The 12,191-nt window shown below is 39.3% G+C and overlaps 1 protein-coding gene across 7 annotated transcripts in view; it reads right to left on the bottom strand.

Annotated features, from left to right (window-relative positions):
* DROSHA (drosha ribonuclease III) overlaps positions 1-12,191 on the bottom strand; it is a 127,871-nt gene that overhangs the window by 31,120 nt on the left and 84,560 nt on the right. For all 7 annotated transcript variants that reach the window (XM_086676407.1, XM_086676417.1, XM_086676419.1 and 4 more), the window contains 3 exons: positions 7,247-7,306; positions 5,622-5,721; positions 1,900-2,002 (listed from right to left, as the gene is read on the bottom strand). In XM_086676407.1, coding sequence (XP_086532533.1) covers positions 1,900-2,002; positions 5,622-5,721; positions 7,247-7,306 — 263 coding nt within the window. The remainder of the gene's footprint in view (positions 1-1,899; positions 2,003-5,621; positions 5,722-7,246; positions 7,307-12,191) is intronic.

Raw genomic sequence — 12,191 nt, forward strand, 5'->3', positions numbered from 1 at the left:
TTTGTTCATTTTGGCCACTCTGACTGGCGTGAGGTGATATCTGAGTGTGGTTTTGATTTGTATTTCCCTGAGGAGGAGCGATGTTGAGCCTCTTTTCATGTGCCTGTTGGCCATCTGGATGTCTTCTTTACAGAAGTGTCTATTCATGTTTTCTGCCCATTTCTTCACTGGATTATTTGTTTTTGGGTGTGGAGTTTGGTGATGAGCTTCCAACTTTTAACCCCAGCTCAGGTCATGATCTCATGGTTCATGGGACTGAGCCCCAGGTCGGGATCTACACTGACAGCGCAGAGCCTGCTTGGGATTCTCTCTCTCTCTCTCTCTCTCTCTCTCTCTCTCATAAAAAATAAATAAATTTTAAAAAATCAGGACCTTTTTCTTTAATTTGAAATAACTATTTAACATTTAAACTGGGCATCAAATCAAATAACATTTTAATTGAGTATCAAATAACTCTGGAGTAAGATAGTCCTATATTTTTGAAATCATATTTTTATATCTGTCTTCAGAAAGGCATTTCTTAAGTAAAACATTAAGACACTTAGTCACCAGGACTTTTGATGAATAAATACATTTATTATTTGTCCATAGTTATAGTAATAATAATAATAATGCTAGTAACAATGAGAAGGATAGTAAAAGTAGCAGTAGTGGTTTGGGGACTACTCAGGCCCTAGGCAAAGTGCAAAGCATTTTTGCATTCTTATCTTCACCTTCATAGGACACCTCAGTAAAGAGTGTTACAAAAGATTTATAGGACTTTGGCTTATAGTAGGTGATTTGGGGAAGGTTTAAGGAAATGGAACTCTGAAGGGGTGGCTGCCAGGGTTGCATATTAAGATTCTCACAATTCTGTGAGATAAGTGATCCTATCTCCATGTCACAGATGGGGAAACTGAGGCTCAAAGAGACTCAGTAACTTGGTGAAGACACAGTGCTGATAAATAAAGCAAAAAGGAATTGAATCATGTCTGCCTGGCTTGGGAGCCAACTGTAACACTGTCAAAATTATTATGTGTACAGAGCACAGTAATTCCATGTGACACATTCTCTGAAAATAGACATATTTGTGCAAAACAGACATAGCTGTGAAAAGACTGTGGATACTAATTATTAAACATTCTCTTGTTACCATCATCAGTACAAAACTATAATGGGATGCTTTTATACTCATTTTCAAAGGAAGAAGGAAAAATTGATAAGGAAGCACAAAGGCCTTTGAAACATAAAATGTACTCAATCATTTACCTAAAAAAAAAAAAAAAAAAAAATCAAGGAATTGTCAATCTACGGTTACATTTCACTGTAAAGCATACTTGCAATCACCAGCTCATTAACTCTTCATAACTTTCCTGTGCCAATAGCTAACTATATTCTGGTTATAGTAAAAAAGAAACCGAGGAAGTAAAGTGTCTGCATCAGTCTTGCTTCAAGTGAGTAAGTAATAGTTACATAGACTCAAGCCCTGGGATTTAAAAAATGCAGTGTTTTCAAATTGTTGAAGTCAGAAAATCTTGTAAACAGTTTAAAATGTGATTAAAAACAGTGTTAGGGCCTCACAAGCAACCTACTTACTGTTTATTTATGCATGTGGTCCTGAATCAAATCTGGAAAGTAATCCATCTACATATTAACTTACTTCAATTCAATTCAGTATATACTAACCATGCACGTACATGACATCAGACACCAGTTCAAGCATGGGGAATGCAAGAAAAGAAAGCAAGACTGCTGCTCTGGAAGAGCTACAATAACCACAATACGTGAAGTTAGTGTTCTACTAGGGACCTCACATGCTTTGGAAACAACTAACTTTGTCCCAAGTTTCCACACTGAATTTTATATGGTCTCCAAACATTTTAAGCATACAAGAAATTAGATTATAAAAAGAGAAATTACCTATTAATGCTTCAAAACAATTAGCCATTGCATGTCGAAGGTCTGATTCCCTACAAAGGTCAGGTCCATGAGCATAAAGCATAAAACGATCCAGTTCAAGTTTCTACAAAATTCAAAATGACAATAAGAAAGAAAGAATCTGACGAAGTCATAACTGCAACAACTCAACATCTCCTGGGGGTAAGGGATTATGGATACAAATTAATTGGTCTTATGTCAATAAAGTAAGAGAGTTTAGCTTGCCATTCATTAGGAGTCCTTACATATGGTTCAGATCTGACTAATCTCAACCTTTCCCCAACTAGGCTTCTATGAACTCTGATGTTTCAACTCTGATGGTTCAGAACTGATCAGATCTGAGTCTAATTCCAAGTTCAGACCAAGCACTAGCCAAAGCTGGAAAAAGACTATGCTATAAGACCATGGGCCTTTGGGTTCACCCAACATGTCTAGAGACACAAATCTAACCCAAAGTCAACCTCTTTGATTCCCAATTTATACGGTATTGATGTCTGTACTATACAGAACAAATTTGTATGTGGCAGAACCAATGGGAACCCTTGGAAGATTTCAAAATGCCTTGTATCTCTAAATCTTTTTTTTTTTTTTTTTTTTTTTTTTTGTAGTTTGGATTAAGGATTTCTGTGGCCCTTTATCTCTGTACTTGTGTCCACTCTGTGAGGTCTCTGTACTCATCTTTCAGAAGGCTCAGTGAAATCTGAGCAACGGAGTTGGATTTACCCTAAGGGCTCCTGGACTATTGTTTGTAATGAATTATGCTTCTTTTTTTTTAATTTGGCCTCAGGAAAGTTTAGAAGCAAATTTGTGGCCAAGATCTGGAAATTGTGTAGGACTTACGAATATATCTGTATATAGTAACTTCACTCTGGCTTCATTTATTTTCCTGCATATTTTCCCTTTACTTTGAGTTAAGTCCTACTGATTTCTTACCCTATTGTATTATAAGACACAAATCAAGTCCTTTTAGAACTAGACACAGTATGAATGATTTTTTAAAATAAAACTCCTGAGACTGAATAAATGGAAATCACAATTCTTCCCATAAAAGGAGAAAAATACAAACATTGCATATGCATGCAATAAATCTGTTTCCATTACCCTATAATTCAGTTCAATAAATTCTTACTAAACAGGAACATGCTATGTAATATGGACCAAGTCACAAGTTAATGAACCAACTAGGACAATAGAAGTCTTATCAGTCCTCAAATAGGATACTCAGATTTCGTGTGTCTCAGTGTATTTTAATATCCATATCCATTTACACTGGAAAAAGAGACAATAAAAACCAGACATATGTGCTATCAGTATTCTGTACTGCTACGAATTCATGAGTACAAAATATATTCAAATGAGTTTCGACTACCACAAATGCAACAGCAGAAAACACATCTTTTAAAAAATTGATCCCTAAGTGCAAGAGCTTATGCTAGAATATGTAAATTTCATCTGTTGCACAACTTCACTGGGAAAATCCAATTGTCTGCTAATCTCTGGAGCCCTGTTTGAGAATAGACTGCAAGTCATGTTTTATATTACAAACAAGTATTCTGGAATGCTATGAATTTTCCAAGTTTTCATAATCCCTGCTCTACATCTTTACTTTTTCCCGTAGGCATTAGTGGAACTTTTAAAAAGGAGAGTGGTGTTCAACTGGTGCTTGTGTTAAAAGTTCATCTGTCTGTGGAGAGCTGACCTGAGCTTTCATTAGATTCTCAGAGATTCTCAGCAATCCTCTGTCAAGTACTTCCCTCCCAAATGGTTCAAACCACTGGTCTAGACAGAGGGCAAGGCCACCACTGCCTTCTGCTGGAGCAGATGAATGTTGAATGCTATGGGAGTGTCAGTACTTGGGGTGGAAGAAGATCATACAGAAAAGTGAAGGGAGAAACTGGGCAAATTAACTCACGGGTTTGTACATACCCCAGGTGTCACATAACAGTTTCTGTTTTCCTGCTATGGCAATTTTTCAAACTTTGTAAATATCCTGCCTACAACTGTTTGAAAAACAATCCATTATATCTTAAACTGAAAAAAAAATTGGGAGTATAGTTGATAACTACTTATTAACATTTATTTCCAGTGGACATTTATGTGCCCTGTCAGGAAACATTTTGACAATTAAAGCAACGAAACATTGAAGTAGTTGTACATAGGGTTGTAGAATTTCACTCATTGTGAAGCTCCTAAAACCAAGTTGGCATACATGTCGCCTATAGTTTTTTATTAATGTGTCATTACTTGCATTCTCAAATGCCATCATTATGATGATATTGTTACATAAAATTAAATAATACACTCTTGCTAACATAAAAACCAGAGGCTAAAATTAACCATTTTGAATATACTAAATGCCTTAGCAAGATCAAATTAAGAACCAGGATGGGTTTAATCCAGTCTTTTCTATAAAATGAAGAAAAAAAAAAAAAGAAAAAGAAAGCAAAAATCAAGGGAAACTCAGAAAAGTTTTTCCAGTGAATCATTGATTGGTGTTTGGAGATTTAAAAGCCACAGTTCCCTTACTACTGAATAAACACACAGGTCTTTAAAATGTCATAATTTATAATGAAAACAGTGGTAGCAACAATAAAAACAACAAACTCCTACTAATTTATTTACCTCTTTCTGTGATTACTACTAACAAGGATTATGCCAAGTACTTTACAAAGTGAATTCTCCCAACTCAAACGATAATATTGGGGCACCTGGGTGGCTCAGTTGGTTAAGTGTTCGACTTCAGCTCAGGTCACGATCTCATGGTGTGAGTTCGAGCCCTGCATAGGGCTCTCAACCAATGGTGTGGAGCCTGTTTGGCATTCTCTCATTCTCTCTCTGTCTCTCTGTCTCTCTCTCTCTCTCTCTCTCTCTCTCAGAATAACTAAAGAAACTTAAAAAAACAAAACCACTCAAACAATAATTTCCTTTCTTACAACCACCCTGAGTGGCAGGCACTGATGCCATCTCCACTTTACAGATGAGAGAGCAGAGGCTTGGAGGAGAGACGACAACCTGCCTAGGTCCCCCCTCACCCCACTGTGGACTGGAATCCTGGTGGCCAATTCCAGCGCCTGAATTGGTTTGCTCTAATTTACTGTCCTAAGACACCATATAGAGACAGGAAGATCAGATAAGATAATGTAAATAAGTAAAATGTCCACCATGAATCTAAACTGAAAAGAGTCAAACAATGAAGTCAATGTGGCTGGCTGGACAACCTAAACCCTACTGGGATTTGTGATATCTGGGAATTCTCAAACATCTAGAAAGTATCCCTTGTGGGTATAAATGGGCAGGCATATTTCATTCAAAGCTATAATGCTGCTTATTAGTGTAAATTAAAGACAAATGCCATACAGAAATTTTACACAAAGGGAAGATACAAAATATTTCATTTCTTTGCTCTGTTCTTGTTCCTTTTCCCCAAATGTTTAACTCTATTCACGCACATCTGTCAAATTTTTCCTCTTCTGTTATCAAGTTACTTCACCATGGAGTTCATTAGTTGCTGGTGAACTCACAAAGGTAACAGAACTAATAAGACTGAATCTTTAAAACCCAAACAAAAAAAAATCCTTCCCAGTCTATAAAATATTAAACTCTTAATATACCCTAAAGAGTTACTTATTCAAATGCAAAATTATGCATGGAATGAAGAAGAAAACTTCCGACTTTACCACAAATGCTTCAGATGCTTGACATACCTTTGCTAACATGGCAAGGTGCTGATTCTGAACAATGGCGGTCCGGTAAGTTGCTAATCCTCCTTCTTCCAGACTAGGAAACAAGTAGTACAAATGGACACTGCAAAAAAAAAAAAAAAAAGGTACATATATAAATATGCATCACAACCTTCTGTCTGTAGCTCCAAGTTACAAAAACAGGCCTGGCACACAATATCTGCACAACAGGTATCAGCTGTGTTGAACCAAACTGAAGGGTTTGATTAAAAGTCTATGAAAGTTAAATAGGAAGCACAGTATATCTGAATGTACTAAAACCCAAACAGCACCATTCACTCCTATTTTCACATCTACTTGTGTTAAAAGACTTCTCTGACGGGGCGCCTGGGTGGCGCAGTTGGTTAAGCGTCCGACTTCAGCCAGGTCACGATCTCGCGGTCTGTGAGTTCGAGCCCCGCGTCAGGCTCTGGGCTGATGGCTCAGAGCCTGGAGCCTATTTCCGATTCTGTGTCTCCCTCTCTCTCTGCCCCTCCCCCGTTCATGCTCTGTCTCTCTCTGTCCCAAAAATAAATAAAAACGTTGAAGGAAAAAAAAAAAAAAAAAAAAGACTTCTCTGACAAATCTGATGACAACAAAGACCTGAGCGGTTGGTCATGGACTGCTAAGAGCAAATTTATGTGACACTCAGATACCAGGCCTGGAAACAAATACCTTTGCTTGGGCTGAGTTATGAGTAGCCTCTGAAGACGAGCCTGGAAGCCCCGAGCAGGCAGCAGTGGTGGCATATCCTTTACAAATACAACAGGGACAGGAACAGAACCAAGACTGGCCCCAAGGAAAGCCAAAGGGGTTGATGGAAAGCATGGAGGTTTGGAAGAAGGCCACATGGACAGTTGCACCATCAGCAACTGCCGCTCCTAAATCTCACCCCAGTTTTTAGGATCTGCTGTTGATTGGGGCAGCTAGCTTGTTTAGTCCTGTTGTGTCCAGTGAGAACAGGCTTGGAGAAGAGCCCCCTCTGTCTCATTATGTCCTTTTTGCGAAAAGAAATGACCCAGAAAGAATACAAATAGCTCAAGATAGTTCCCAGAGAGGTACATGTTGTCTCCCTTTAAAAGAGAGACCCTGTGGGCTTTCCTACCCCTACCCCTGAATTAAGGACACAAACACATTTCTGGAGAGAAAATACATACAAATACACACATGCACGCACACACATATGCATACCAAAATCTCGTCATTAAAATTACTTCCCTTGAGATCAGAAAGAGTGAGAAATGGATTAAAGACAAATCCTAGAAAATGAAATGACATTTTAAAATATCATCCCCTTCTCTACAAATTGAATATAAGCTCTGAAGCATCGAGACCAAGACAAGCTGGATCTCTTGTGGTTGTAGCAACTTGAACATAAACTTGACAAGACAAAGACACTAGCCTTTCATCTTATAATCTTGTGCATTACAGCGTCAGTGAGTACAATTTATCAGGGCAAGAGACACAGACATATAGCTTTCAAGCTGTACGGAAGAGACAAAATACATTGTGTTTCAATCCCTTATTTAGATAATTACAAAGAGGGTAACAGAGTAAGTATGTTACCTATAAAATGTAATTATTAGGGGACAGCAGAAAACCCTCCTTACCTGGTCAGAAATTCAACAACAGCGTCACCTAGGAACTCCAACCTTTCATTGTGATTAATCCTGTAGGAAAATTTTAAAAAAATCACTTAAAATAGCAAACATCTACATTCCCTCCCTCTCTTCTCAAAGAAAAGACACATGAGAGCTCCTTTTGTAATTGAAACACTCTACCTTATTCTTCATAATCAAAAGCACTGACCACCATCTTAGTCGAAGTATGGCACACCTACTGGGTAAGGGAGGGGGCATTCTATCGTACTCTGTACTTAAGGCCTTCCTACCTGAGGGCTTCCTTCCCCTGGGAATCAGATTTAAAGTGAGGAGTTATCACCCTAACAGCTGTGAATCTTTCCACACTGCTAAATGTGGGTAAGAGAAAGGAGAATGCACTCTAATGAGTTAGAACTGAGCACTGAAAAAGATTTGGTACAATGTTCTAAGAACAGCTTCCCATTGCCCAAACTCTAAATTTAACTTAGCATCTAAAGTCCTTCAAAAGAGGCCTAACCTATTTTTTCAAGTCCCAGTATCCACTGCTATCCTCTCCCACCTATGTTTTGGGCTCCTGCCCCCAAACTGTGTGGTACTCTCTGAAAAGGGCATATGCCCTAAAGCTTTCCACCATCGCTCCGGTGCACTGAGCCTACTCATTCCTCAAGGCCTACCAAATGTTGTTTCTCTGTGAATGCTTGCCCGAGGGCTCTCATCTAAATTAATACTCCCCCCTCAGTGCATATCACACTTTATTTACACCTTCACTGAGTGATGAAGGCACATCTCCCAGGCTAAGTTCCTCATATCCAAGTGTAAGGCTGAAATGACCCGGAAGGTAGTCCATAGGAAACCTCTGTCTGCCTCTCAGAAAGTCCAGCACAGCCACCTTCCCTCAGTGCTAAAGCAGATCGCTACCTTTGGCTGAGCAGAGATGTGACGTGATCTGGTTCAGGTTTTTAAAAGGCCACCCTGGCTGCTGTGCGAAGACAGCATGCAGGGTGACAAGCACTGAGAGGGGTACTGTGGCTGTCTGGTGAGACATGATGGAGGCTCAAGCTGGGAGGAAATGGTGGGGAAGGCGAGAAAAGAAAAGAATGAAGGTCAATACCTAGATTTTGGCTTCCATAGCTGGGTGAAAGGTGGTGCCATTTACTGTGAGGGGAGGACCAAAAGGAACAGGTTTGGGCAGAAGCAGGAGGTGCATTTGAAGAATGTTTACTTTGAAATGTCCATGAAACATCCAAATGGAGAAATCCAGTATCTATGATCCTACTGTTCACGGGCAAGAACAAAGCTGGTAATAAATCTTTAGGAGTGGTCAATGTTTAGACAGGATTTTGGGCGATGGAACTGGATGATACTACCTATATAGAGAATTAAGCTAGCAAAAAAGGATCTCAGGACTGAGCCCAGGGGAGGGCCACACTTGAGGTCAAGCAGAAGAAAAACCAGCAAAGGAGAGGGGACTGGTTGGGGAGGTGGGCGGAAAAGGAGGCCAGTGTTATCCCTCAGCAGACAAGAACAAGCGTCAAGAAAGAAACGGATCCAGGTAAGATGCAAAGAGAGCATGGATGTGATGCTGAGGACACTGTTAAGGCCAATGGAGTGGGGGGCGGGGGGGGAGCATCTCTGTGAAACAGAAAAGACAAACCCGGTTCTGATTAGAGTAGGCTGCAAACTAACGTGTGTTTGAAGCCTCTTATGGGAAGAACCCGGGTTCCTGTTTCAAGGCTAGCGGCAGACACAGAAACTATGGGTCTGGAGGATTATAACAGAAGGAAGCCAGGAAGGATGGTGACAACAGTGACAGGGAAAGGAGAGCACACCAAATCCCTGGGACCTGAGCAATGAAGGGGACAGACCTGGGCCTGGGCAGGATCTCACCTCCCTAACTCCAGGGTTCTCCTCATCTTCTGATACTGACCCTCATCTTCAAAAATTCAATAGCTGACTATCAAGTCCAAACCTGCCTGGTTTTCAAGGCGATTCTCTAGTCCCACAGTAACCACCCGTTTCATCTACTTTCAACAGCAATTCACGACTCTAAGTTGACCAGACACACCACTGCTTCTCCCTTCCATGTTACCTCTCCCAAATCCTGTTTGTTCTTAATGTCAGCTGGGGGCCTGCCCGAATCACTGGAGCTCCCAGGAGCACCCCTAGCCCCACATGACTTAAGCGTTTATCACTCAATTTATAACAAAATTATATACTATCTTTTATTGTTCACTGCCTCATGTATGCCAGTTTAGTTTCCTTATTTACTGTTTATTTATTTTTTGAGAGACAGTGGGAGTGCAAGTACCTGAGCATGAGCAGGGGAGAGGGGTGGGGGGGGGGGGGGAGGGAGAGAGGGAGAAAGGATCTTAAGCAGGCTCCACGTGCAGTGTGGAGTCCAACACGGGGCTCCATCTCACAACCATGAGATCATGACCTGAACCAAAATCAAGAGTCACACACTTAACTGACTGAGCCACCCAGGCACCCCTAGTTCCCATATTTAAAATCACCCTATAGGGGCGCCTGGGTGGCGCAGTCGGTTAAGCATCCGACTTCAGCCAGGTCACGATCTCGCGGTCCGGGAGTTCGAGCCCCGCGTCAGGCTCTGGGCTGATGGCTCAGAGCCTGGAGCCTGTTTCCGATTCTGTGTCTCCCTCTCTCTCTGCCCCTCCCCCGTTCATGCTCTGTCTCTCTCTGTCCCAAAAATAAATAAATGTTGAAAAAAAAAAATTTAAAAAAAAAAATTAAAAAAATAAAATAAATAAAATAAAATCACCCTATAGTTTCCATACATGTGGAAAAATTTTTAAGATAGTTATTTATAAATTAAATGACTCCTGGCTACCAAATCATCTACTTGGTAACTTGAGTTCAATTTTATATTATCTCACATATCTCATAATTTAATTCTTCCACCCTACCATGCCTCCACATTTTTTTTCATTCCTCCACATTTTAGAATTTTAAAGGAAAAATAAACATAATAGGAGAAAACTAGAAAGATATGAGCAACAAAGATATGATTCTGAACTTTCATTTCAATATGTCCTTTATTTATGTGAAAAAGGCATTCTGGAAAGCAGTTAATAGTCAATAATGGAAAATGCAGGGGAAAAAGTAAACAATTTATAGCTATGATGAAGAATTCATAATCTAATAGCTTACAGAAAGAGAAGAAAGAGAAAGAAAAGGAAAAGAAAAAAGCCCTCAAACATATTTTCCTCAGTCTTACCTACTTTGTATTAGATTTTAGAAGACTTTGTTGCTAATCCATTAGCCAAGAATAAGTAAACATTATATTTTAAAAGTATGTTTTAGAAGCTACTTGATACTGTGATTTTGTTTTCCAAATAAACCAAAACTCCAAAAGTGTCTGTCATCGTTCTTAGCGCATCAAGGAGTAGAGGCCCTAGTTAACATGGTAACTAGGCCTAAGACCTCTTGCTAACTTAATTTCATGAAACCTAATAAACTGTTCTCCTGAGAGATGATGGGAACAGCAAAAAGAAATGTTGAGTTTTTATAAAAAAAGAAATTAGTATTACCCTATTCTCTTCCAAAAGTCAGTAAAATGAGAATAGCATTTTCTGTGGTGGAGACTATTTTTTTTGCCAATAGTTCAAAGCACTGTACAGAAAATCTGCTTAACATGGAAAGTAAGAAACCACACCTGGGGTGCAGACAAACCATATTTGGATTGTCTTATACTTTATTAAACAGTGAGACATCTAGGAAAAAAATAAGACATCTGGCCAAAGAATAATAGCTGCTTTGAGTCATATACTATTTGAATGAAGTCATATTGGCATAAATTTTACTTTAATTTGTTTTATAAACTTTCAGGACAAGAACTAGGTCTAGGATTTTAATAACCACAAAGTTAGACTATTATTATTTAATGTGTTAAAAATACAAGGTCACAGTTTCAAACAGGTTTATTCAATAGTGAGTCTGCCATCTACTAAATAATTTGCCCATATCCAGCGTATGTTTTTCTGTGTCTACACTGTGACTAAATGCTGGCCGTGAGTCACAAACAAAAATGGGGATTAAATACCACTTCAGTTCATTATTGTAACGGACAATTCCTAATTTAACGGTTTATCTAGAAAAAAATGGACACATCGAGCTGCTAGTCACTTGACTGCAGAGGCCAAGCTTTTGTTCCTTCTTCTATTGTTTCCACACTCTTTAATCACCCTCTTTATAAATGCTAACTAGTTCCAAGAGGAGATGTTTACTGAGCAATAAACACTCCATTTGTTTTTGAGAACTGAATCAGCAAAGGCATTATGAAATCTAGACTAAGTATATCATTTATACAGCACATTTGGCCTGAGGAATTCAAAGCACTTTATAATACATAATGGTCTCCCTGTAACAGTAATTCCTGTAAGGTGTCATTTACTTCATGGAAAACCATCTTGGGATGGGCCAAGTCCAAGGGTGACTACTACAGTGATAGTATGGACATTTTCTCACCTTTGCATTTCAGGCCTTAACCAGTGACAGGTAAAGTGAAGGTAGAAGGGGTGCTAGAGATCAGCTGAACCTTCCACCCAATTCAGGAATTCTATTCATTACATCTGTCTGGACACTTAGGGAGTAGGGAGGTCAGAGAGCTACTAGATCTGAGACTCACTGGACATAGGGATCCCAGGATAAGCATCTCTGGGATTTTACTTGAAATATTTAAGACAGCAAATCTACTCAGTAGAATTCACATGTACTCAAGCATGTTTTACTGTCTTTAATGAGAGATATTTAGGTATAATTGATTGAAACTTTTTAACTACCACCACTTCTTTAAACACAGACATTAATAAATAGTCCATACCTGTCTCTACAAATCAAAAACAAAATAAAACAAGGCAGCTCATTTTTATTTTTGAGAGAACGTAAACAGCAGGAGGGACAGAGCGGGAGAGAGGGATAGAGGATCTGAAGCAGG

This window comes from Puma concolor, chromosome A1, assembly GCF_028749965.1.
Source record: "Puma concolor isolate L17-30 chromosome A1, mPumCon1.1.hap2, whole genome shotgun sequence".
Lineage (NCBI taxonomy): Eukaryota > Metazoa > Chordata > Mammalia > Carnivora > Felidae > Puma > Puma concolor.